This window comes from Bos taurus, chromosome 16 (assembly GCF_002263795.3).
Source record: "Bos taurus isolate L1 Dominette 01449 registration number 42190680 breed Hereford chromosome 16, ARS-UCD2.0, whole genome shotgun sequence".
NCBI lineage: Eukaryota > Metazoa > Chordata > Mammalia > Artiodactyla > Bovidae > Bos > Bos taurus.
Window position 1 is genome coordinate 62096675 of NC_037343.1, and position 26376 is coordinate 62123050.

The 26376-nt window shown below is 45.4% G+C and overlaps 1 protein-coding gene across 2 annotated transcripts in view; it reads right to left on the reverse strand.

The window, feature by feature from the left end:
• Window positions 1–265: 265 nt before the first annotated feature.
• The window catches only part of STX6 (syntaxin 6), a 51284-nt gene continuing 25173 nt past the window's right edge, over window positions 266–26376 (reverse strand). The window contains exons 1-6 of one of the 2 annotated variants that reach the window (XM_059875343.1): window positions 20089–24759; window positions 18920–18982; window positions 15663–15788; window positions 14333–14439; window positions 10084–10178; window positions 266–6020 (exon numbers count right to left, since the gene is read on the reverse strand). In XM_059875343.1, coding sequence (XP_059731326.1) covers window positions 5944–6020; window positions 10084–10178; window positions 14333–14439; window positions 15663–15788; window positions 18920–18982; window positions 20089–20091 — 471 coding nt within the window. In that variant the 5' untranslated portion in view covers window positions 20092–24759 and the 3' untranslated portion in view covers window positions 266–5943. Of the gene's footprint in view, window positions 6021–10083; window positions 10179–14332; window positions 14440–15662; window positions 15789–18919; window positions 18983–20088; window positions 24760–26376 lie in introns of those variants that run through there. The other variant, NM_001082431.1, reaches the window with a different exon arrangement.

The window sequence follows — 26376 nt, forward strand, 5'->3', positions numbered from 1 at the left end:
CCAGGTGCCTCATCCCAACTGAAACGGTGCTGTATGAATGCACAGTATGACTGGCTGGGGGTTTAAGAATTCATATATAACTTACTCAGCCAGAGAAAACAATTTAGAACTCACATCTCACACCAGCCACAAACTTTTCCTACCCCAGCCATATGCACAGGTTCATGTTTATTAGTGCGAGCAGGAGGAGGAGAGGCAGCTGTGTTTTGGTCTGAAAAGAACTAAAAATAAAAACCAACCAAATCAAAAACCAGGACAAAGTTCATGGTCTCTCCATTTCTCTTTAATACTGAACAGTATTCTTTGTACAGCTGTAACATGACTTCAAGAGTAGAAGTAAGAAACTTTACTGATAAACTTCTGGGTGTAAAAATATCACTTTTAAGGATGGCTAGTGGAGGCTTTTTTAAACACAAGTATTTTTCAAAAGTTTTCAAGTTTATTGTGTCATCAAATTTTAAGGTCAGGATTAGAATCAAGGCCATGAAGCTGTTTTATTTTACAGCAGCGGTGGTTTACTGCAGCCTAAATTCCACAATGCAGGGAGCAGTGGTTCTCACACTTGGGTGGGCATCAGAATCCCCTGGAGGGCTTGATGAACAGCCCACTGGCCCCATCCAAGTCTGTGGGTCTGGGGTGGGGCCCAAGAATCTGCATTTCAAGCAAGTCCCCAGGGGACGCAACCCGCCGGTCCCACTCCACACTTGCTGAGCTACTGCGTAGAGGAAGCGAGATCTACCTACAGCGAGGCTGGAACTGCTGGCCCCGGGCTCTGACACTGTTCTCCTGGGGTGGTGGAGCTGGGGCGGAAGCACCATCTGGAAATCACCACGGCTTTTGCATTTCTAATCACTGATCTCACTTCTTTCATTTGTACCTCTAGCTAATTAAAAATAAAATGCTTTAAGGTTATTTATCCTTTAAAGAAAAAAAAAAAACAACGGTTTAGTCCTGCTGAGCATTGCCATGTATTACACAACTTTTAATTACACTAATTTCTGATTACAAGTGAGCCAGTGGAAGCATATTTCCACTTACAAAACCCGAATCCATCATCATTTACAGCTTGCTTGCTTTGGCCCTCTCCTGGTTGCCAGGCCGCCCCCAGCCCTGGGCGGCCTCCCAGCCCGGGTCAGTCAGGACGTCATCACGTGATGCTCGCAAGCAGTTCCAGTGCCTTATTAGTGGGACACCTGCCTGGCCTCCCCTCACCCCGCACAGACAACAGGGTACACTCACACTGTTTTCCTGAGGATTAGGACAGCTGCCTGTCCCGGAACCGACCAACCGTGGGGTCACAATTCCCATTCAGTAGCCCAGTCTCAGCCAAAACCTACTTTCTGCAGAGCAGGAAAAGAACCTCCCTGAATTTGGTCCCACCCCCAGGGCTGCCAGAAAGCTGGGCTGGAGCAGGGCGCTGGGCTGCCGCCAGGGAACAAGCCTGCGACAACAGCAGACAACGAAGCTGGGTGGTCTTGTTTCTAATACCCTCCGGATAATCAAGTGGCTTCAGGTTGGATAAGTCGTAACTTTTAAGAAAAAAAGAAAAAAGGCAAAATACACTTTGTCACAAAGGGTCAGGACCATGAAATGTTCGTGTGAAGCCCAAGCAGCAGGGCAGGCGCCTGGATGCTGTCTAAGCACAGTTCCCCGCACGGCCTCGGGGAAGGGCATTTCTGGACACAGGTCACATGCGAAGGAAAACGGCACCAACACGTTAGCTTGTATCAGAGGGAAGCCAAGTTCTTGTCCTTTTTTTCTCACCTCCCCAAGTGTCTGTCCTAGTAAAGAGACGGTAATATCACCTAACAAAGAACTTGCCACCCACGGACATCACAGCAACACGACCAGAGTGCCACTGTAACATTCAGAGCCTCGTGTTCACCCAAAAGCAAAAGATGTCAAGTGGCTGAGCTCAGTGGGGAGCACAGGTCACTACAAGCCTACGTCCCATCACTGAGGTCAGCCTGTCCCAGACAGTGGGTGGGCTCCCTGTGCCAAATCTGGACTGCAACCCACCCAGTGACTCCTGTGTCTGTTGAGGGAGCTGAAAGTGTGTCCTCTCTCCAAACATGAGGGCTGAGCTAAGTGACAAAGTCCTTCTGAGTCTACTGTTAAGGATGCTAACATCCCAGAAGTCGGCTAGCTTGGAGCTTTGGCCTCCAGGTTCACAGCAGGGCTGTTCTGAAGGCTGTTCTCTCGACTCAGAACTTTCCTGGGTTTCTGGACTCAACAGCCGATAGCAGTCAGCAGTCTCCCTGGGAGCATTATCAGGCAGACCAAAGGAGCTCCTTGGTTTCAGCACAGGCTGGGAGCTGGGTACAGGTAACCAGATGGGGCAGAAAGGCTACCTCCTCCTGCCGGGAGTGCCCACCCCCTGTTGCCCCAGAGACGTAAAGGCTGGGAGGGGGAGGCTGCAGGGTCCTACCCTGGGCCCCATACTCACGCACTGTGCTCAGGCACGGGGCTGCCTGACTACGGGCCTTGTGGCTTCACCCTCTCTCTGCACTTGATAGACAAAGAACAGTCTTAAAAAAAAATTTTTTTTTTCCTTAAAAAAACCTGGAAGGGGGAGAAATGCCAGTGAGAGGAAGACAAAGAGGAAGCACTGGCAGTACTGTGTTCCATATTTTAGAACTTTAGCTTTCTAGACAGTCCGAATTTTGTTTACAAATTTGTCCTGTGTACAAGGTAACACCAAATGGTTCAAATTCCAGCGTGGAAAAGCAACTCGTATTTATCAGTTGGTTTTAGATCTTCGGATGCTATGAATTCTCGAGAAAGGTGGTAATGGTCTCACTTGACAGCCAGGGAAATAACCAAAAGAAAAATCTTGGCTCCGCCACTTTCACTTACAGAAGGTAAAACGCTTCAGAGAGACAGATTTCTGCTGGAGTTAAGGCTGCGTTTCTCTTCGCAGCCCTTAATCTCACGAGGTGAGAAGGAGTGGAAGTTGCCAAGTCGTTGGCTACCAGACCCATCAGTCTGTCTAACTCTGGCTAAAAGCAGAGAATAATGGGCAAGTTACCAAGCTTCTCCCCCAGCTCTGGCGTGAAGAGCCTCATGTAACACACATGCTGTGACATCCAATTGCCACGCAGTAGCAGCATACAGAGCGCGTTTGTGATTTTTCACAGTTCACACAAAGACAAGATCAAAAACCAGGACAAGGAAGTAAAGGTGTTTTGGTTTCCCAGCTGGATTCCTGCTCTGGCAAATTCTTTCAGTGGATCACTCCCCCATTCTACCCACCCTGCCCAACCAATTGATCAGTAAAATGTTCTTCCAATAAACAGAAATTGAGCTCTTTCTGTTATCCATCATATCCTGCCAGCTTTTTTAGCAATGATGAGTACGGATGAAGTACCTGCTGAGGAGGGGAAAGGCCCCATGGCTACTGGAAGTGCCTTTGAGCCTCATGGAGGTATTGTGGGCATCTGCTCCACCCCCATTCTGCCACTCAGGGTCAGCGGACCACTGCAAGGAACTCACAGCATTAGGTCACTGATGAGGAAACATTTATCCTTAGAAATGAATCTAAGCCCCTGGCATGCTCTGTCTGCCACAGTCTGGAATTTCACTGGGGAGCCTTCAAATGAACATTGGTCTGCAGTGACTGCCCAGTCCTGATATATAACAGCCAGGGTCAGACCCAGGATCAGGTCACCTGGGGCTGTGTGTCCGACAAACACATTAAGAGGTGGCCTATCAGAGAACAGCTCCTCCAAGGTCAGAAAGACAGGGAGAATGCTGCACTGCCCGGATTTTAAGTAAACTTTCTAAATATTTTCCTCTTCAGTCTGGTCTGCAACAGCCACAGTCTAGCAAACACCTTAAATGAGCAAGTTTGCCAACTCTTAATATCCCCAAACAGTTAGTAGTTAAGCCTCGGTATCACAAAACTTGGTCCCTGAAGCCTGGGGAGAATCTTACTAATGACCAGCGTGTTCCCAACAGGCCCTGCAGACATGATGTCAGTTTCGAAGGACATGGTCAATCTGGTAACACCTGGAGAACAGTATGGCATTTAAACAGGGCAATCGTGTAATTCATCAAGAAGGGGTTGCTTTGTGTAACACGGAAGGTGGGGAATCACAGTACTGAGACAAGGTCCACATGGATGTTTAACAAAGACATTTTAAGGACCAGCTGTGTCTTTGGCTTGTAGGAGACTATTTTAACAAGCTCAAAACTTGGAAAAGTAATCTAGTACCCTATATCTGAAGCCATTTGTAAAAATCACTTTTTTCCCTAATTTGAAAAGAAATAACTTACATATCAAGTAGAGTGGAGTGTAAACGTGGATGTCAACCACCCTTTTAATTCTATAAACCTGCTTTCAGCTTTTCATCCACAGGCAGATTTCCTGACCTACCATGATCCTAAACATGAGAAAATACCCTTCTTTAAAAAAATTGTTATGAGAATTTATTCCAAAGTGCAATTCAAGAGTTAGCTGGGCAAGTACATCATTGCAAATCACACACACCAAAAAGGGAAAACAGAAGCTCGACACAAACAAAAAAACAAGATACAAACAAAACAAGGGGGAAAAAAAAGTTAGTGTGCTGAGGAATGGACCCCGAAAGATGAGGAGACGGGAGTCGAAGCCAGAATTCTGCCCAGATGCTGCTTCACAAGTGCAGAGAGAGATGGTGGGGAGGGACCGGCAGCTGCCACGGCCACACGCTGGCTCTGGGCTCAGCTGCTACTTCAATCCTAGGTTTTCATCAGGGAAGTTATAAAAATATATACACATGTACACTGGAGGCATTTTAAAAGTCACCAGAAGCTTGGAGTGTATAGTGTCTCAGCAGGGTCAGCAACTAAAACCCAATGAAAGCATCTGTCATTTAAATCCGGAAGGGCTCAGTTATTTGAATGGATGATAAACCACATCGTCTCAGGGAAAAAGGAACCATGTTCACCTACCCATCCTTGCAATTACAGGGTATGAAAAATCTGGTCCAGAACTAGCCTTTTTTGACATTATGGTTTCTGGTAAGTGTCATTAATGTACTGACCACTCCCAGCCCTCAAGGCGGAGTGCTGCTGGAATAAAAGAACTGCCGCGGACGCCATCCTGGGACCTCAGGCCGCTCACGTGAGCCGCTGAGCCGCTCATTTCAGGGTCCCCTAGGAATGCAAGTTGCCCCTCTGGGGAGGTGGCTGTATGACAGTGGCATGAATCCAGCAAGGGCCTGACCCCGGCGACCTCACCCGCCCTCCGCAGCTGTGCCCTGCTGCTCCGTCCTCCCTTTAATTCAAGCCACAAGTCGCCAGCAGCCGCAAAGCCCAGTGCTTGTCGCTCTTTTCCACTGGTTATTCCTACCACAAAAACAGCGCCTAGAGAAGCACTTTCACCCCAGCACTTACCCCTGCAAACCAACCACTGCATCTTCTGTCACAAAGTGCTCTGAGCTCTCTGTCCCCACTAACCACCAGCTCTCTGGGGTGAGACAGCACTGCCTCGACAGGGTGCGAGACCTATCGAGGCACCCACACCCCCCATAGGTGTTTCTGCAGTGGCCAGCGCGAGCCGTCTGAGGGGCGAAGAGTCTGAACGCGAGAAAAGAGCTGCCAAAGATGGATGGAATAAGCGTCAGCCAACATGAGCCGAGTCTGCGAAGTTTTCTGGATTCCTCGAAGGCCCTCCAGGGGGAGCAAGTTCCGGGGGGAGTGAATTCCGGGGGAGGCAAAGCAGAGCCAGCTGTCCTCAGAATGGGAGCCGGGGAGCCGGGAGCGTGCAGTCCTCGACTTCCTCTGCCCACCGGCCCTCCCCACACTGGGCTGGAGGCGCTGTCTCCACAGTGGGGTCATGGAAAGAAAAGTCAGCTCAGGCTGTGCTTCCAGGAGAGGGTGGCGAGGAGCGGGCCGCCGCGCGCTGCTTCTCCCTGTCCCCCGGGGTGTGTGTGCAGCAGGAAGCGAGCCGGGGCCCCGCTGTCACAGCACTAAGAAGAGGATCAGCACGATGAGCAGGACCACGAAGAGGACTGCGATGGCACACCACTGGCGCCGATCTGGAAGGCAGGACACGAGGGTCAGCGCTCCTAGGACCTGACCTTCCCCAGGACACAGTTACAGGACAGTTAAGGCAACACCTGGGCACGCAAAGGGCACAGAATGGGCAAATGATGGCAAAGAGAGGCCCCAATTTGCCCGGGCACCTGGCACTAGACCGCTGCTGTTCCTGGCCTGCCCGTACCCCGAAAGCCAGCCTCGTAAGAAGTACTGGCTTTGTGTCCCAGCTCTCTTAAGATCTATGGGCTGCAGCTTTCCGCTGGCGGTTATCACATCCCTGGAAAAGGTGTTGGCATTGGTGTTACAGGTCAAAGCTCATCTGCTTTAATGTCCCACCAAAGTCACATCGTTTAAACAATAATCATGGTCTTTTCTCAAGGAGCACGACGGGAGGACAGAAAGGAGATGAAAGCTGCTGGTGGTCACTTCAGGAAACAAAAAAGCTGAAAAAGCAAGCTGTACTGATCATGGGTGTGTGACGGGCTTCATACCATCCTGGGCAAGAAAGATCGCTTTAACCAGTATTAAAGTAACTGACATGAACATCTCTACGTCAAAGTGGAATGTCTTTTCTGAAGCTTTCTGCCCTACTCATAATTTACAACAGGCGCAGGAAACAAAGTGGCCAGAGCCCATCTAAGTGACCCCAGAGCACGGTGGCCCCGAGGGACGGATGAGAGCAGGGCCCCCACAGTCCTTGCTGAGCGCCCCTAACTCACAGGGCTGCCGGAGGACCACGCAACACGAGTATCCGCACACTCTGTCGGCCCACACTTGGCACAGGATGCTGTCGTCCTCAGGATGCGCCCTTTGCTTGGGCAGATGTAGGAAGAGCAAGCTGGCTCCCCACAGAGAACCCCTGCCATTCTGCACAAAAGGTCAAGCTGAGATTAAAGCCTGTGACACTGGAGCTCAGCTGCTAGAAGTAAGATAAGAGTTCTGTATAAGTAGAAGTAAAAAGGTACCCCTACCAATTCATCAAAAGTTTATTTGAAAGATTTTAGCACAACACTACTATTGAGAATCACATTGTAAAAAGGTCTGAATCTAGGAAAATAGACCACGCAACTTTCCACAAAGCAATGCTGGGTCCATAAAACATGTAACTAAAGTAAATGTCGCAGACAGCAAAGTCTTAGAACCGGTCAACAGAACTGCCACCGACCAACAGTAAGTAAAGCAAGTACCTTTCCAGTGGCTCACTGCGCTCCCCATCACACATGCTAGAAACGCACTTAGCAAGTGGGATTAGAATCAAGACCTCAAGTCCACCTGTTCCTTTCTGAGACAGGACTAGTCCAAAGGGCGTGGGGAGGGTGAGTCTGCCTACTCCAGATAACAGTATTCACCTGTTTAACTATCACTTCAATGGTCCAGAAAACTCAAGTATCTAGCCTTCTTTCATCTACTTAAAAATGTTTACAATAATTTAAAAATCCTCTCATTAAAGTGATTAATCTATATTCTTCTAAGATGATACAGTCAAGGTAAATACCTCCTTGCTGCCTTGCCCAAGGCATCCTGCCATCTTAGACCTGAACTTCCAACAGTGAACCAGCTTCCCATCAGCCTCTACCCAGCCCTCCTCCCACCTCCAATCACTTTCTCTTCTGAAACTGCACTAAACAGGGGCTTTCATCAAAGAGCACACAAGCCAGCACAATCCAGGAATGTGCTTTTAAATCCACTTCCCTTTGAAGTGTAAGCTGCTCCTAGGAAGCATGAACGGGGTGACCCAGGGAGCTGTTATCCTAGCGGCCTTCTCCCAGAAGGGGTGGGTCCTAACCACAAGGGTTTCTGTGACCCCAAGTGAATGGTCCTAACCAGCCTTTTTGCAAGCTTGGACCTGTCTCAGAAAGTCAGGTGTGGGGGCGGGGGGTGGGGGGGCGGTGCAGAACCCCAGAGGTGACTCTGCAGGATTTTCCTGCTCTCAACAGTCTCCTCCCCTAAAGAGAAAAGATGAACAACAGAACTTTGGAAAGTGAGGGGAAGAAAACCTGGGTATCCACTCAAAAGAACATACTTCTTTTGGGTAGAATGACAAGACCAGTGTCTCTCTTGGGTCATTCAAAATAGTAAGTATGGCACCCTGGCAGATTTCTGCCCAGGAAAGCAGCCAGGCACGGGGAGGGCAGGGGTCTCGCCTCTGCAGGCCTGTGAAATGTGGGCGTTCACGAACTGCCTAATCACACACTCCAGCGTGTCCCGCTACTCTTTCTTTGTATGTAGGCTTGATCGAAAAGCAGTGAACTTTCCCAAAAGTTACGAAGAACAGAGACAAACACCAAACTGCCCTGTCATCAAATCAAAGCCAGCATAGCCAAGCAGGAGGCCCCGAAATCGCTCTCTTTGGGGAGCAGATACTACAATGAACACCACAGGCAAGCTGTCCAAACCCAGGGGCCTTTCAGTGTAAATGCTCTGTTTCCTGGCTCTCCTTCTTGAGGTATGACAGGACATACCTCAAGTTCTTACTTGCTCCCCAAACTTTTTTTGGGGGAGAAAAAGTAGAAGACAGCGTGAGCAGACTTAAGTAGAAGACAGCGTGAGCAGACGTCAGTGCTATTTATACACACGGAGCGGCTTATCACAATGCAAGTACTTTTCTAAATTACTCATTCCCAGAACGCTGGAGACAAGGACACAGTGCATCTTTGTTACACTGTTCTCTCCAAACAAAACCGGTGCTCAAGTAGCTACTTGACTTTGCCACTAATACAGACACTAGTGAAAGATCTGGTTGAAACTGGTTATATAATACTTCAGTAAAAAGCTTTTTTTTTTTTAAAGGAGAAAAAAAGAGGAGGGAAGGGGTGGAAGAAGAGAGAACAGGGATACGCAGGAAGAGGACTTCACAAAACTCCTCTAGATGTGTGGAAGACGAAGTGAGCTGGGGCCTGCCGCTGGCAATGAAGAGCCTACTAGAAGCACGAAGCATATGTGCCCTAGAGAGAAGGAAGGAAACCAGTCTGGCTAGGAGCTTCCCTTTTTCTTAGATGTAACAGGTCCTTGGCCCCCCAGGGCCATCTTCGGCCTGTCTTACCCCCCCTTTTTTTCCCCAAACACTTACTATGTACTAATACATGAGAGACACTGTTAAACATTTGTACACTAATTACTATTTCATTTATTTCTCACAATGACCTTGAGAGGTAGGTGTCATCCAATTTTTTTATATATAAAAGAAACAGAGCCCAAGAGAAGTCTTATGTAACTTGACTATGAGTTAAACAGTTGAGAAGCAAATACACACTTGTATTTCAATTTTGCCTCAAAACGCAAGAGTGGACAGTTAGACTATGTCATACAGATGTAACAACAGGAAATCAACTGAAGAAAGCTGTCAAGACACAGGGGACGTTCTGATGGGGGAGGGGGTGCTCTGGTTCAAGAACACTTAGGTGCCCTTGAAGGATGTCTCAGTCCGTCCCTTCACCCAGAGTCTCCCACCAAATAGAGGGAAAAAAGATACTCTATTTTCTCTGATTTAAAAAGATGTTATTTCTCTTAGAGAAGATAGGTTGTAGTACCAAAAAATAGTCACTGGTACTCATCTTCCTACACAGTGACTAATTTGAAAAAAGTTACTTCTTCATCCCTTGCCTGGTGTAAATTTGCTGGAATAGTTCACTACAGATTCAAATAAAAACAGTTTAAATGAGATCTGCAAGGCCATCTTCTGAAATGTAGAGGTGTTTCTTTCAGTGAAAAGTCAGTCCAGGAGAAACAGTAACTAGCTCTTACTAGTTGGGAATTGGGAAACCAATTCCCTCTTTTGGTAAGGAAATAGGAAAAAAGGAAAATGAATGATTTTGTAAGTGCAAAGAAAGTTACTCCACCAGAAGAAACGTCAGCACCAGCCTCGCATGGTGGGGACCACGAAGGCTCTTCCCAGGCGAAGGCCACAAGCCGAAGACCAGGCCTGTGTGTGCTAGTCTTCCATCTCCTGACCCCAACGTCTAACAAAAATGTGCCAGAGGATCTGAACAAGCGCACCCAGGAGACACCCCCTAGACTGTGTCTCTAGAATTAAGAATTCTGGAGCTTTAAGCACATACATACCACTGGTCATGTGCGATACTTTTGCAAGTTTCTTCATCACATTGTCCAGTCGAGACTGAGTGCTCTCCAACTCGTGAGAGAAATCGTCCAGCATGCTAGAAAGACAAGCAGACACAGGAGGAGGTTGCTCAGCACAGCTCCAGATACAGTGGCCATGGAGTTAAATTACTGGGATCTGGGCCTCAGTCTTAACAATCACCAAACAGACAACATTGGGATTCAGACCCCCCAATCTTTTTATCCAAGGGACAAGATCTGTTTTTGAGTTCGGAATTTTGGAAATCTGAAAAAGTAGTAAGTTACATACACTGTGTATTAGCCAACACCCCCAGCAGAGTCTGGGGCTGTCATCAAACACCTGAGTTAATATTTCTGCAAAGAAAACTATGAGGAGTCATGGCTGCAGTCAGTTCAGGTCAGGTTCCTCTGTAACAAAAGCTTGCTGCAAATTTTTTTAGAGCTTTCTAGATTGCAGAACTGCAGCCAAGGCCAATGGGGACCTGAACATACAATAATACAAACTCAGCTGCAGTGCAGTGTAGCAGAAAGAAGGCTGTGTGAATCAGACAACCAGGCTTTGCCACTTGCTACTCTGGACAAGGGACCCTTATCTGTAAAAGCAGGCGATCCTATCAACAGGGTTCCCATGAAAGTTAAAGTGTTTGTTGCTCAGTCATGTCTGACTCTTTGGGACCCCATGGATTGTAGCCCCCCAGGCTTCTCTGTCCATGGAATTCTCCAGGCAAGAATACTGGAGTGGGTTGCCATTCCCTTCTCCAGGAGATCTTCCCAACTCAGGGATCAAACCCAGGTCTCCTGCACTGCAGGCAGATTCTATACTGTCTGAGCCACCAGGGAAGCCCCACACAAAGCACTTTATAGTAGCGTGAGTTAAGAAATGGACTTTGACCAAATCATCATCTGCTTTAAGCCACCCCATGCTTTACCATAAAGCTGGGCAGCCTCAGGACTGAGCTCGGTGCACCTCCTCTACACGCACAGAGAACCAGCTCCCTGAGGCTCACACTGCTTGCTGCCCAAGGTGTGGCTAGGAAAGAAAACACAATACTCATACCAACAGTGTTTATTTCATAAATTACTAAGCATTCCAGACTATTCAACTTTGGATTAATATATGATTATCCTGAGGCTAGAATATGACATACTAATTAGTAACCAGAGGGCTTCTTAACAAGGCTTTATTCATTCCTCTGGCAGCACCAAGGGCAGCGAGTGGTTTGGGTCTGGGCCCACAAGAGGCACCCGAGAGCCCTGCAAGATTCAGGCAACCAACTCCTCATTAAGTCAGTCATTAAATATCCCCCATGTTGGCAACTACACAAACAAGCCTTTGTCCCTTACCTGAATTTTCAAATTAAAACATTTTTTAGCTCATTTTAGATTCTGGTAGCATCTTGGCCCCGCAGCTGGCAGACCTATCCACACAGGGCAAATGCTGATAAACAAGAGCTACCTGTGTGTGCTGTGTAAGATCTTTCTTACTCAAGACAAAAACGGGTAAGTCATCCAACCTCCAGTCCAAGGACACTCATTAACCATGCACTAACCAAATTTCTTAGGTGGCTCAGTGGTAAAGAACCTGTCTACCAATGTAGGAGACACAGGTTCAATCCCTGATCCAGGAAGATCCCCCTGGAGAAGGAATGGCAATCCACTCCAGGATTCTTGGCTGGGAAATGCCACGGACAGAGGAGCCTAGTGGGCTACAGCTCTTGGGGTCAAAAGAGAGTGAGATATGACTTAGTGACTAAAGGACAACAAAATAAAAAAAAAACAAGTTTCTAGCCTACCTCTGTGCTGTCCAAAAGAAATGCAATGTGAGTCTCCTATGCCACTTCATATTTTTCAGTAGCCGCATTTTAAAAAAGGGAGCTGAAATTAATTTTAATAACCTGTTTTATTTAGCCCAATATACCTAAAAAAAACTATCATTTCAATATGCAATTTTATATTTTTTCACACTAAGGCCTTCAGAACTGGTGTGCATTTATACCCAGGGCCCTTCTTAGTTTAGACTGGCCATATTTCATGTACTCAATGGCCATGTGGGGGCTGGTGGCTATTGTACTAGACAGCACAGGTCTAAGTGTAAGACCCACTTTTTCCTTTTAATTTACCTATTTTTATTAGAATTACACACACACATAGTTTGTAGAGCCAATCAGTCCTTTTATAAAAAACCACAGTTGTCCCCCATCCCCGACAGCCAGCGCTTTCAGCCCCTCCACTACTCTCTGGGTGCATTCTCCAGTTTCTGAAGCTACACGCTGGCAGCTCAGTGTCCGGATCCCGCTGACTCTGCACGGTGAAAGCCTAGGGCTTAGCGCCCTCCCATTCCATTCCCCACCTCTGCATCCTTCCCACTTCTCTTCCCGCTTCCTTCCTTCCAACAGAACTGTGTCCTGGTTGGATAAGGTCGACATCCAGGGCTCCCACTGTCACGAGTGAGGACATGCTCTTCTCAGCTGGGGGTCTGGGGCCTGAATCACACCGCTCTGGGCTCTCCCCTCTGCTCACCAAGGACCCTGTTTTCTCAGGTTCACCATTTATCTTTCTGCTTTCCAGGAGCTAAAATGTTAAGATCGCTGTTTCTTATTCCAAGCTCTATGTCCCCATAGATTTTATGCCATTAAATACAAATAAAAACCTCTGTTACTGTTCTCGTGGACTTCAGAGTAGGAACGGAGATAAAGAGGTTGTGTTCAGTTCACCGTCTTTATTTGGAAGTCTGCCAGGGTCTATCATCTACCCAACCAATGTAACTGCTCAAATAATTAGTTCTTTCCCATCCGCATAGTGAATTTTAGGGTAAGAATGCATTTCAGACAAATTAAGCTGCATACCTAAGCTCCTGTTCTGCCACCGTCCTACGTGGCCTCCCTGCTTCCAGTCTTTTCCACTGTGGTTCACCATCAAAACCAAAGATGGACGGATCTCCCCCAAACATAAACCTGACCATGGCATTACTAACACAACCTTCCCTGGGGTTGTGTTTCCCATCACCCTTTGAATGACAAGTCCTAACTCCTTACTGTGGCTTCTGGGGCCTTCCCTGATCTGTTCTCTGCCTCCCTGACTTGACTCCTGTAACCTCCCTCTCAACCCTGGTGCTCTAGACACACTAAACCTCTCTGCTGTGTGCACATATCACCTCTAAGTCATTATAAGGACTCTTCCTTCCAGGAGAGCCTCCCCTCACCCTTTCCTCCCACCCCATCTGGTACCTTCTACTCATTCTTCAGTCCCAGTTAAACCTCTCTTCTCTTCTCAGGGAGTTTAGACTGAGTCAGCTCTCCAGTTCAGGCTGTTAGGGCCCTCAAGGCACCACACACTCCCCCCACTGGCAGCTCTCCACTTCTGTTACCCTTCACAACTTGCACCATTTCTATAATATCCATTCCACCCAGTAAGCAGTGAACCCTTGATGGCAGAGACCCTGCCTATTCTTTTGGCTGCTTTGTGGATACCCTGGGGCCTCCCAGGAGAACAAGATGCCCAGTTTGAATTTGTAAGAAATGAATCCATAAGGTTGAACACAAAATCAAGGTAGGAGAGTTTCTGAAATACCCTACTAGATTTTTTTTTTCCCCCCAGAAAAAATATTTTGTGAAATGGCAAAGGTAGCATATTTTAAGAATTCTGTTTTTGGTGTCGTACTTCAGGAGTGCAAACGGAGATTTTTCTTAAGGAAAAACGAATCCAGGTATGTTTTCTTGTGCTTTTTTTCTAGGAGAAGACTTTTCCATTGTAGGAGATTTTTTTATTAGTTGGAATTAAACTTATACTTCCCCCCCTCCAACAAAATAAAAATTTAAGATACAGAGCAAAAAGTTCCATTTAATATAGCAGGAAAGGCATGCAATGATGAAGTTAAGTTAGCCCATGTCTTATCCTCTTTGGGACAAAAAATCTCCATGGAGCTTACACAGCCCTAACAGTTTCACATTCCTATTCACTACAACACTTGAAGTCAGCTGTTCAGAGGAATTGGTACCTCTTTTGCAAGTGTTTAAAAATACTAATAACTTTGCCTAAACCTTCTTGAAAATTGTATCTGATGGATTTGCCTTTTTTGGAGAGGCTAGTCTGTAAAACAGAGTAAAGATGCAGCTAGAAACAAAACAGCTTTTGGCTTTACTGGCCATGTAACCCGCAGGCTCTTCAGGGGTCTCCTAAGATGGCTCTTCCCTTCACCTCTCTGAGGCGAGAGGGGCATCCCAGTACTCACACGGCCTGCTCCTCCAGCTCCCCTCCGATGCGCTGGGACATGTTCTTCAGCACTCCGATGCTGCCAGAGACCAGCTCCAACTGCTCATCCTGCTGTTCCACGATCAGCTGGTGCCAGAGAAATGGGAAATAAGCAATTAAAATCCATCTTACCTGGTTCCAAGCCCAGCACTCGAGCAGCTGCTAGCTTCTTTGCCAACTCGGGACAATTCACATTCAGAAGCAAAGCCCAGAAATCAAAGGACCAGACCGTCCGCCTCAGAGAACACGCTGCTCAAAAGGCTGGGCTGTCAAGCTACTGATATCCCCTGCTGATCCAACTTGTGAAACAGTCAGCGGGGCTTGAAACCACCCAGAGAGATTTACCCTGGTTGACTGAAGTCCAGCAAGGGACAGACAATGGCCAAAAGCACCTGTGCAGTGACCACGGACACGTGGGGATGCTTAGGAAGAGGAAGCCCGCTGCCGGGGTCAGGGTCTCAACTGGCAACAGCCGGCCACAACTTAACTGTAGGAGAGAGTCTAGCAGGTCTCTGGACATGGGAAAACTACACACACGGAGTCCTTTGCTCCCTGCTCAAGGACACGTGAGAGGAGGCTCTGCGGCAGTAAGCTACCTTGCAGGCAACTCCTGAGCACAACTTACTTTTAATTGTGCTGCAGTAGCCTCACTTTTCATTGAAAAAAAAAAAATTTTGCTTGGTTAATAGCAATTTAAGGAGACAAATGGTTAAGCTGATGTGCTAATGGAAAAAGATCAGCATGTATATATAAAACACAGTATTTAAGAACCAATCGTTTTGATGGGGTGATAATGCTCAAATCCCCAGACACTTTACTATTAGCTTCCTTTAATTAATACAAATCAAAAGCAACCACACAAATATAATCAACCTTTCCTTCCACCCCTTAACCTCCACCAAAGCAACGATTTTTACATCTAATGGAACCAACAACAATTTTCGATGAAAAAACAAGGACTCAATTTTTCTCAAAGTGCCTTTGTTGAAATGAACAAAAAGCTGAGTACAGAAGCAGAGGCTGGGGAAGAGGCTGCTGTGTTTTTAAGTCAATGGCCTCCTCTGTCAGTTGCGGGGGTCTGGTCTGCTTGTCCTAAGAGGTCTAATCAAGCTTGGTTCTCTTGAAACTGTCATGCTCTGAAGGGTGTCTGCAACACCCTTTATGAAAGCAACCGTCACACAGGTAGACTCCGGCAGCTGTGAGGCTAGCTCTGGCCCATCCTGCCTGTCATCAGCAACAGAGCCCTGGCTGGCAGAGGAGTGGGGAGGGTGGTGCTTGGCCTCCCACCTCCCTGTCCTCCACTCAGGTACCTGCTGCTGTGCCTGCTGCTCCTCGATGAAATGGGAGTTGGCCAACTGAAGCTCCCTGTCGAGGCGCCCGTATTTATCCGTTGTTCCACTGCTCCAGTTCTGTCCACCACTGTCTCCTAGCAGGGCCTGCGAGAGCGGGGCCGGGGGCAGCAGAGCAGGAGGGACAAACCGTTACTCTCACTAAACAAGGGCCTCATCACCATGATATGAAGAGTTCTCCCACTGCTCATAAGCTGTCTTTCCAGGGGTCAGCTTTTTATGGATTGGTGCAGGTTGGTGCCTGCAGAGTACAAATCAAAGAATGCCATGAAGGGCACTTTCTATGGACTCACAAATGAGCTCTGTCCCATTAAAAATGCAAGTGAGAGTCAACTTTAAAGCAGTCTTAAAGCCCCTCTGTGCACTGCTTTGTGGACCATAAGGCACGTGTTCTCACAGGACCAGCTCTTCCTAGCACCCTTGGAGTTTCACTGGAGACCCGTTGAAGGTCCTAGTCTAACTGATTCCAGACATCCAGAGCCCTTTCTATGTAAGCATGACCAAGGAAATTTTTGGTGTTCAGAGGAGGGAGGAGATAGTGCCTTAAAGTGACAAGAAATTAAGTCATAGTCCCTCATACAGTGAAGGCACAAGAACCACCAATGTCTGCTCAGTGTGACCCACAGATACATCCCAATGCCCTTCAGCTGAACTAAAAGGCTAGAGGTTTCCAGATGGAATAGGGGTTGCTTCGGCAGGCAGCATGGCCACAGTGGGGGCCTGACCCTGATAACCCAAACAAGGGTTGGCCCTGATGTCAGTTCTCCGCCTGGGCTCCCAGACGCCAGGGTTGTGTTTTCTAGTATGAATTTGAGGAATTCTGTAGTCAGAAAAGGTTAAGTTTGGGAATGTCTTCCTTCATTGAAGAGGCCAGCCAGGAAAGTGAGCTAACCCTGCCTGGGATCCTCACAAGCCTTTTTAACCAAAGAACTGGACCAAGCTAGTGACTATGATTCTTCTGTCTTGTAAAGCTGCCAAAACTTCTTACCAGGTACCCTTTAGCTCTGGAACTGTTAAAAGTCTAACTGATTCCTTGGTTCTCTGCAAAGCCCCTCAATACCCACACTAGCCTTGCCTGACTTTGAGACATGAATTCGGCCAAATGGCCACATTTCAGAGTCTACATTCAAAGAAGTTCAGGATGTATGTTGAGTTCTGAGGCAGATATGAGAAGAGGACCAAGATGCCTGAGAACTTCCACAGCCCAGAGCCTTAGTCGAGAGTCTGGATGATGACTGTCTCGGGTGTAGAGCAGACATAAGGTTTTGGGGGGATGCTTCTGCCCCATCTGGTCATGGGGCTGATTGAAAGGATCCTGCTCGTTTTGATACAAAGACTCTAATGACTCTATGGTGGATACTGGGACCTAGTGACAATTTTTTCAAGGTCAGAAAAAGTCTACAGTGTATCACTAGGCTATGAATAGAGAATCAGAGCTCCTGCAGCCACAGTCATGGCTATTTTTTCCTAGCTTATCCATGGTCTACACTTGGGTAGGCATATGACATGCTGTTAAGAGTCACCCGTGAAGCTGTTGAGATTCCCCTGGTCTGACCTCCAGGAGTTAGTTAGTGAGAAAGAAGACGGAGAGGGCCCAGAGCACTGGGGACCAGCCCAAGTATAGGTGCCAAAGCAGGAGGCCTTGGCTTTGTGAGGATCAGCCCAGCACCTGGTGCTGGAAGCAGCTATGAGGTGGACTCTGCCCACCTTCCATTCCTTGAACGCCTGTGACTCGAAGACATTTTGTTGTCGTTTAGTTGCTAAGGGAAGTTCAGGATGTATGTTGAGTTCTGAGGCAGATATGAGAAGAGGACCAGGATGCCTGAGAACTTCCACAGCCCAGAGCCTTAGTCAAGAGTCTGGATGGTGACTGTCTTGGGTGTAGAGCAGACATAAGGTTTTGGGGGATGCTTCTGCCCCATCTGGTCATGGGGCTGATTGAAAGGATCCTGCTCGTTTTGATACAAAGACTCTAATGACTCTATGGTGGATACTGGGACCTATACTTGGACTGTGTCCAACTCTTGCGACCCCATGGACTGGCCCACCAGGCTCTTCTGTCCATGGGATTTCCCAGGCAAGAATACTGGAGTGGATTACCATTTTCTATTCCAGGGGATCTTCCCGTCCCAGGGATCGAACCCAAGGTCTCCTGCATTGGCAGGTGAATTCTTTACCACTGAGCCACCTGGGAAGCCCAAAGATATTTTACTCATCGCCTAAAACAAAATTCCCAGCCACAGTCAGAAAGGCTATGCATAAATGCACATTTTATTTATGTTAGCTCACTAGCTTTTCTGAGAGTCAGTGCCAGATGGGATGGCTAGCTAGTGTCTTTTCCTGTCTGCACTGTTACAAGCAAGGAAGGTGGATGGGGAAACAACAGTGATGGAGAGTGGCATGTGGGGAAGGAAACAGGGAAGTTAAGCTGGAAGATATTTAGAGAGTCCTCTTCCCTTTTCAAGCTTTTAGAATACTTGTTTTCAAAATTAAGTGGGTCAAGAAATACCTACAGGTATAAAGTGAAGAGTGTATCATAAACCACTGGTTCCTAGTTAATTAAAAATGGTGAGCTGTTCTTCAATTATCAGCCTACTAAATTCAAGGACTGGGTCTCTTGTAGCTTTTATTTTTGATGTGTCAGTATCTGGGCTTTGGTTTCTGAAATTTATTAGGTTTCATAATTTATTTGTAATAACTTACAAAAACTGGACCTCACATCAAAAAAGAAAAAAAAGATACATAAAACAGTGAAAGATTTAACACATATTTAAGTTTCTTCAAATGCTTTATGTAAAGTTTCAATCATTAAATGTCTAGAGCGTTCTACACATGGGCAGCTAGAAATCTAAAAAACAAGAAGAGAAAAACCATGACACAATCCCTCCCCACTCACAAAGAAGCTTGAGGTCCAGCAGAGAAAATGACAAGAAAGCAAGCAATTACAGCTCTTAACAGAGCGCCTGGCACACAGAATGTGCTCCACAGGTGCAGAATAAATGGCTTGTGGCAAGGGCTATGAGGCACACAGAGGGTGCAATGGGAGCCCAGAGGCGAGAACCAGAGGGTGTGGCGGGGGAGGGGGGAAGGCTGTTGCCATCTCTACGGGCTCAGCACCAAGGTCGTCTGCTTGAAGACATGATACACGGATGTCAGAATTTGCAAGTCCACGTATCTGTGTATTTTCTGTGATACTGTATATTCCAACGCTTACTCACCTGTCTATTTTTCCTCTCAGCTAACGCCTGCACAGATGAAGCTGACATCTGATCTTTCATGTCCTAACGAGATAAGCAGAAGACCAGAAAACAAATGAACATCCTTAAAACTGTGGTTGATATTCTGCACACTAGTAAAATATACATAATTCATTATTAACTTTTTAAACAAAAAGGCAGTATTTTTTGCCTTCTATTTTCAGCCTCAAAAATAAAGGAAATAAAGAGAAGGACATCCCCTTAAAAAGAGGTAGCCTGGATACTAAATTTAAATATGAGGAAAGAGAAAGTACTTCCTGGGTACCTACCACAGGCCAAAACACTGTTAAACATGTACACATTAGATCACTATGTGATCTATCCACAATGACCCTATGAAGCTGGCATCACCTTCATTTTACAGTTGACAAGACTAAGATCTAAAAAGATTAAGATACTTTCTCAAGGTCACACAGCCAGTAAATGGCAATCCTGGGCATACACACAAAAGCTTGTGTTCAATGCTTGTATCTTCAAGTATATGCTGTGCTTAGTCTCAGTCGTGTCTGACTCTTTGCGACCCCATGCACTGTAGCCCACCAGGCTTCTCTGTCCGTGGGTTGCCATGCCCTGCACCAGGGGATCTTCCCAACCCAGGGATCGAACCCAGGTTTCCCACACTGCAGGTGGATTCTTTACCATTTGAGCCGCCAGGGAAGCCCAAGAATACTGGAGTGGATAGCCTATCCCCTCAGCAGGGGAACTTCCTGACCCAGGAATCGAACTGGGGTCTCCTGCATAGCAGGCGGATTCTTTACCAGCTGAGCTACACGGGAAGCCCATCTTCAAGTATGCTGCTGCTACTGCTAAGTTGCTTCAGTCATGTCTCACTCTGTGCGACCCCAGAGACAGCAGCCCACCAGGCTCCCCCATCCCTGGGATTCTCAAGGCAAGAATACTGGAGTGGGTTGCCATTTCCTTCTCCAATGCATGAAAGTGAAGAGTGAAAAGTGCAGTCGCTCAGTCGTGTCCGACTCTTAGAGACCCCATGGACTGCAGTCTACCAGGCTCCTCCGTCCACGGGATTTTCCAGGCAAAAGTACTGGAGTGGGGTGCCACTGCCTTCTCCGATCTTCAAGTATAATACATGTTAAAAAAAAAAAAAACCACATACTTTAAAGTATACTTACCATTAAACACCAGAGAATACTTTCAAATAGTGATGAACAGGTCACTTTATTTCTGAGTTGGATTCATGGGACATATAGACTATTTCTAATGCCAGTATTTTCCAGAGTGATACCAAAATTTTTTTTGTATGGAAAGAAAAAGGAATGTACCCATTACTTAATCTAATGCAAAACGCTTTATTAAATATGAGCCATCAGCTGCATATTTAACTACAACCCAATATACCTTAAAATGATTTCAGCTAAGTATATGATTACTATAAGTCTTCTTTTAAAAAAAAAAGGGATGCCAAAATATTCTTTTCTGCTGGCTCATAGGCTACTTTAGAGGTACAAATGTTGATGTATTAGGCTTTTACAAACTTCTTGCAGGACGCATGACAAGGGAATGGTAGATGAGGGTGCCACATTTCCTAATTCCTACTATGGGAAGTTTGATAACCACCTCGCTGCAACCTTCAGTCTGCCCGGTCCCTCACTCAGCAGATACTGACTGATGTGTGCCTGCACACAGCAGTGATGATACGGACACGGCCCCTGCCTGACATGGCTCACATCATGGTAGACAAGCAGCAGCAAATGGCAATCACACACACACACTTCAATAAGGTGACGACCATTCTAGAAGGAAGGGAGTCAATGGGGCTGAAATCCAGTGGGTGAGCGCCACTCTAGAAAGACAGGGATGATACCTGATCGAGACCTGAGGGCCTAGAAGCAGCCCACCACAGAACAAGCCCAAAGCCAGAGAATTCCAGACAAAGGAAACAGCAAGCTCAAAAGCCTGCAGGCAAAACGGCTCAATGGTTTAGCTTTTGAGAAGACTCGTTGCTGAAGGAGCCACTGCGTGCTGGGAGTCGGACAAGGCTGACCAAAACAGGCAAGGGCCATCAAGGTGCTTAGAGTTTATACAGAGGCAGTGATTGGCACACTAGTCCTGTAAAGAAGTAGATATTGAATATTCCGCCTTTGTCGTGTTTTTTTTTAAACCACCCTTTAAAAATAAATGTAAAACCATTCTTAGATCTCATGGGCCACAGAGTGCAGGCCCCTGTTCTAAGGCAATGGGAAGCCTTAAAGTATTCTGAGAAGGGCTGTGGAGTATTCTGGGTCATGTGTTAACTCTGGTTATTCATTGGGAAAAATGCTGGCAATTAAGCAGAGCAGAAGTGAAGAGATCATCTTACTGTCACACATTAAAGTGCTGCCCAGGATGGGAAAGAAGTGCCCTGAAGGTGGGAGCCTTCAACAAGAGGGCACGGGAACGCTTGGACATGATATTGGGCAAGAGGTAGGGCATCTGAGGGTGCTCAGTTAACCCATAAATTCTAGGAATCTTTACCTAAGTTAATTTGTTCACAAACCTCAAAAGGAAAAAAAAAGAATGCCACCCACAGAAACTGAGAAAAAATGTACTTAGTAAAAAAAAAAGTATTCACCATAAAGATCCAGATACTGGCATACTTAAAACAAGAGAAACAGTGACATAAGCCATATTTCTTGAATGTTTGAGATTTACCTGAGTCAGTCACCTGAGGTATTATTAAAAATGCAGGTCCCTGGACCCCACTCAGAACTACTTACTAAATGAAACTTAAGGAACAGTTTAAAAACAAGTCTCCCAGATGAGAAGCTGTTTGACAGGCTCTGGTCCACACAAATTCTAGAAGCCTTCAAAGGAGACCATTATGCTATTACCTCCTGGACTGCAGGATTCCTTTTCTAATTATCAATTAGAGTTTAAGATGACATTCTGATTTTCAATCAAACAATATGAATAGTATAATCTCACTTATTTAGTATATCAGAATTGTTCCCTGGCTAGGATGATACACGCTTTTGAAAAATGCATTTAGGGGGACTTCCATGGTAGTCCAGCAATGCTGGGAATGTGGGTTCAATCTCTGGTCCGGGAACTGGGATCCCGTATACCTTGGAGCTACTGAGCCTGCACAGCGTGACTAGTGTCCATGTGCCCCAACAAAAGATCCTGCGTGATGAAACTAAAACCCAACACAATAAATAAAAATATATTTTAAAAAACACATTCAGTACACTTTATAATAGCCTTTTACAAGTACTGAACACTGTGTGTGTGTTAATCACTCAGTCATGTCCAATTCTTTGTGACCCCATGGACTGTATGTAGCCTGCCAGGCTCCTCTGGCCATGGGATCCTCCAGGCAAGAATACTGGAGTGGGTTGCCATGCCCTCCTCCAGGGGATCTTCCTAACCCACGGGTGGAACCCGGGTCTCCTGCATTGCAGGCAGATTCCTTACCATCTGAGCCACCAGGGAAGCGTCCTATTGAATATTAGTTGCATAATAAAAACAGCAGCACACCTGTATGGGAAAAGTAACTTTGAAGTTCTAGTTGGACTCTGAACATTATCTGTAGAATACATTTTTGCTCTTAGAAGGTAAGACAGTGAGGGGGGAGTAATGACTGTAAAGGTACACAAGAGGATTTCTGGGGGTTGCTGGGAATGTTCTGGAATGCTTCCAGGTATTGCTTCCATGGTTGTGATCAGTTTACAAATTCTTCAAACTGTATACTTGGGGTGTATATACTTTTCTATACAGGTGTATACGCTTTTCTATACTGTTATATAATTAAAAGTTAAAAAAAAAGTCTATTGTCCACATTTCTATTTGGAATACAAAATGTCTATTCATATTCTCTTTCCACTTTTTAATCAGAATGTTTGTTTTTTGTTGAGTTGTATAAGTACTTTCGGAGAAGGCAATGGCATCCCACTCCAGTACTCTTGCCTGGAAAATCCCATGGATAGAGGAGCCTGGGAGGCTGCAGTCCATGGGGGTGCTGAGGGTCGGACACGACTGAGCGACTTCACTTTCACTTCTCACTTTCGTGCATTGGAAAAGGAAACGGCAACCCACTCCAGTGTTCCTGCCTGGAGAATCCCAGGGACGGGGGAGCCTGGTGGGCTGCCGTCTATGGGGTCACACAGAGTCGGACACGACTGAAGCGACTTAGCAGCAGCATGAGTACTTTACTAATATTTTAAATATTAACCTCTTATCAGATACATGATTTGCAAATATCTTCTCCCATTGAGTAGGCTACTTTTTCATTTTGATGATGGTTTCTTTCACTTTGCAGAAACTTTTTAGTTTGATGCAGTCCCGTGTATTCTTTTTTTTCCCTCTTGCTTTGAGTCAAAGCCAGAGCTCAGCGGTGAGTGACCTGGACGGTGCGGCAGGCGCAAGGAGGCAGAAAATGTGTTCATTTCATGTGGCATCTCAGTGCAAATTTGCCTGGAGTTCTTGGCGAGGAAGCGGGCAGGTTTTATTATTTACTTATAGCCTACGTGCTAAGCTCGCCCTGGGGCCTCGCTTGGTTTTCAGAAACTTCATTCAAAGGCCCAATAGACATTTCTTCTGTTCCAAAGAAGATAAACAGATGGCCAAGAGACACATGAAAAGATGCTCGACATGTCTAATTATTAGGGAAATGCAATGACATATCACCTCATGCCCATTAGAATGGTTATAATGGAAAGGACAAGAAACAACAAATGTTGGAGAGTACACAGAGAAAGGTGAAGCCCTGTACACTGTCAGTGGGAATATAAACTGGTGCAACCACTACAGAAAACAGTACGGAGATGCCTCATAAAATTGAAAATAGAACTATCATATGACCAAGTTATTCTACTTCTTGGTATTTAACTGAAGAACATGAAAATACTAATTAAAAAAGATATATGCCTTTTTATGTTCACTGAAGCATTTACAATAGCCAAAATAGGACAACAACCTAAGTGCCCACTGATGGATGAACAGATAAAGAAGATGTAGTATGTATATACACATATACATACAATAGAACATTATTCAGCCATAAAAAACAAAACGTTGCCATTTATGATAACCTGGCTAGACTTTAAAGATATCATGCTAAGATATCTTTATCTTAGATAGAAGAGTCCTCATGCCAAGAGTCCTCTTAGATATTTCTCCATGTGAAATAATTCTGGTGGAGAAAGACAAATATTATATGATTTCACTCATATATGGATTCTAAAAAAAAAAAAAGAGAACAAAATAAAACAAAAACAAACTGATGAATACAGAGAACACACTAATGGCTACCAGAGGGAAGAGGCAGTTGGGGGTGGGTAGGTGAAATGAATGAAGAAGGTCCACTGTATTGTGAAAGATGATAACTAGACTAGTGGCAGCAATCATTCTGTAGTATACACAGACGTTGAATTGTAATGCTGGACACATGAAACATATATATGTGTGTGTGTACATGTATGCATGTATGTCATACAAAAGCCAAAAAATGAAAAAAAGACAGACATCAAAATGAATTGTGAGAGAATTAAAGTTTTAAATTATTTGTATTTAAAAAAAAAAAAAAAAGAACTATTGCTCCTGAACAATGGCTAGAAGGCAAACCAACCCTCTGAAAATAAACTTGGCATTTTGTATTAACAGTTTTGATATTTGTAACAAATATCCACTGCCTTGACCTAGTAATTCTAATCAGATCATATCAGATCAGTTGCTCAGTCGTGTCCGACTCTTTGCGACCCCATGAATCACAGCACGCCAGGCCTCCCTGTCCATCACTAACTCCCGGAGTTCACTCAGACTCACGTCCATCGAGTCAGTGATGCCATCCAGCCATCTCATCCTCTGTCGTCCCCTTCTCCTCCTGCCCCCAATCCCTCCCAGCATCAGAGTCTTTTCCAATGAGTCAACTCTTCGCATGAGGTGGCCAAAGTACTGGAGTTTCAGCTTTAGCATCATTCCTTCCAAAGAAATCCCAGGGCTGAGCTCCTTCAGAATGGACTGGTTGGATCTCCTTGCAGTCCAAGGGACTCTCAAGAGTCTTCTCCAACACCACAGTTCAAAAGCATCAATTCTTCGGCGCTCAGCCTTCTTCACAGTCCAGCTCTCACAGCCATACATGACCACAGGAAAAACCATAGCCTTGACTAGACGAACCTTTGTTGGCAAAGGAATGTCTCTGCTTTTGAATATGCTATCTAGGTTGGTCATAACTTTCCTTCCAAGAAGTAAGCGTCTTTTAATTTCATGGCTGCAGTCACCATCTGCAGTGATTTTGGAGCCCAGAAAAATAAAGTCTGACACTGTTTCCACTGTTTCCCCATCTATTTCCCATGAAGTGATGGGACCGGATGCCATGATCTTCGTTTTCTGAATGTTGAGCTTTAAGCCAACTTTTTCACTCTCTACTTTCACTTTCATCAAGAGGCTTTTGAGTTCCTCTTCACTTTCCGCCATAAGGGTGGTGTCATCTGCATATCTGAGGTTATTGATATTTCTCCCGGCAATCTTGATTCCAACTTGTGTTTCTTCCAGTCCAGCATTTCTCATGATGTACTCTGCATATAAGTTAAATAAGCAGGGTGACAATATACAGCCTTGACGTACTCCTTTTCCTATTTGGAATCAGTCTTGTTGTTCCATGTCCAGTTCTAACTGTTGTTTCCTGACCTGCATATAAATTTCTCAAGAGGCAGATCAGGTGGTCTGGTATTCCCATCTCTTTCAGAATTTTCCACAGTTTATTGTGATCCACACAGTCAAAGGTTTTGGCATAGTCAATATAGCAGAAATAGATGTTTTTCTGGAACTCTCTTGCTTTTTCCATGATCCAGCAGATGTTGGCAATTTATCTCTGGTTCCTCTGCCTTTTCTAAAACCAGCTTGAACATCAGGAAGTTCACGGTTCACATATTGCTGAAGCCTGGCTTGGAGAATTTTGAGCATTACTTTACTAATTCTAATATTAATTAGAATTAATTAATTAGTAATTCTAATAGGATTTACTTTAAGGAAATAATATAAAATATATACCAAAACAGATATACAAAGATGTATACTGCAGTTTTATTTATAATGTGAAAGAATAAATAAGCATCATATCCAAGCATGAGAATAGTATCAGATATATCTGTATCAGATATTACAATTAGGAAGAGAGTTCAGTGAACAATTCACAGAAAAATACAAATGATCAAACATGAAAAGATGCACTAATGCATTAATAATCAAAGAAGTACAAGCTAAGAAATATTTTTCCTGGTTAGAGTGGGAAAGATGAAAAATATGAACACTACTTAGTGTTGCCAAAGGTATTAGGAAATATAAAATATGCACTCTGCTATTAAGAAATATCATTGATAAGGTCTTGATACTTTGAAAATATTTATCTGTGTTTAAAATGGGCATTTTCATTGAACTTTTTAGTACTTAAATATCCAAGATACACTCACAAAGATAGTTCC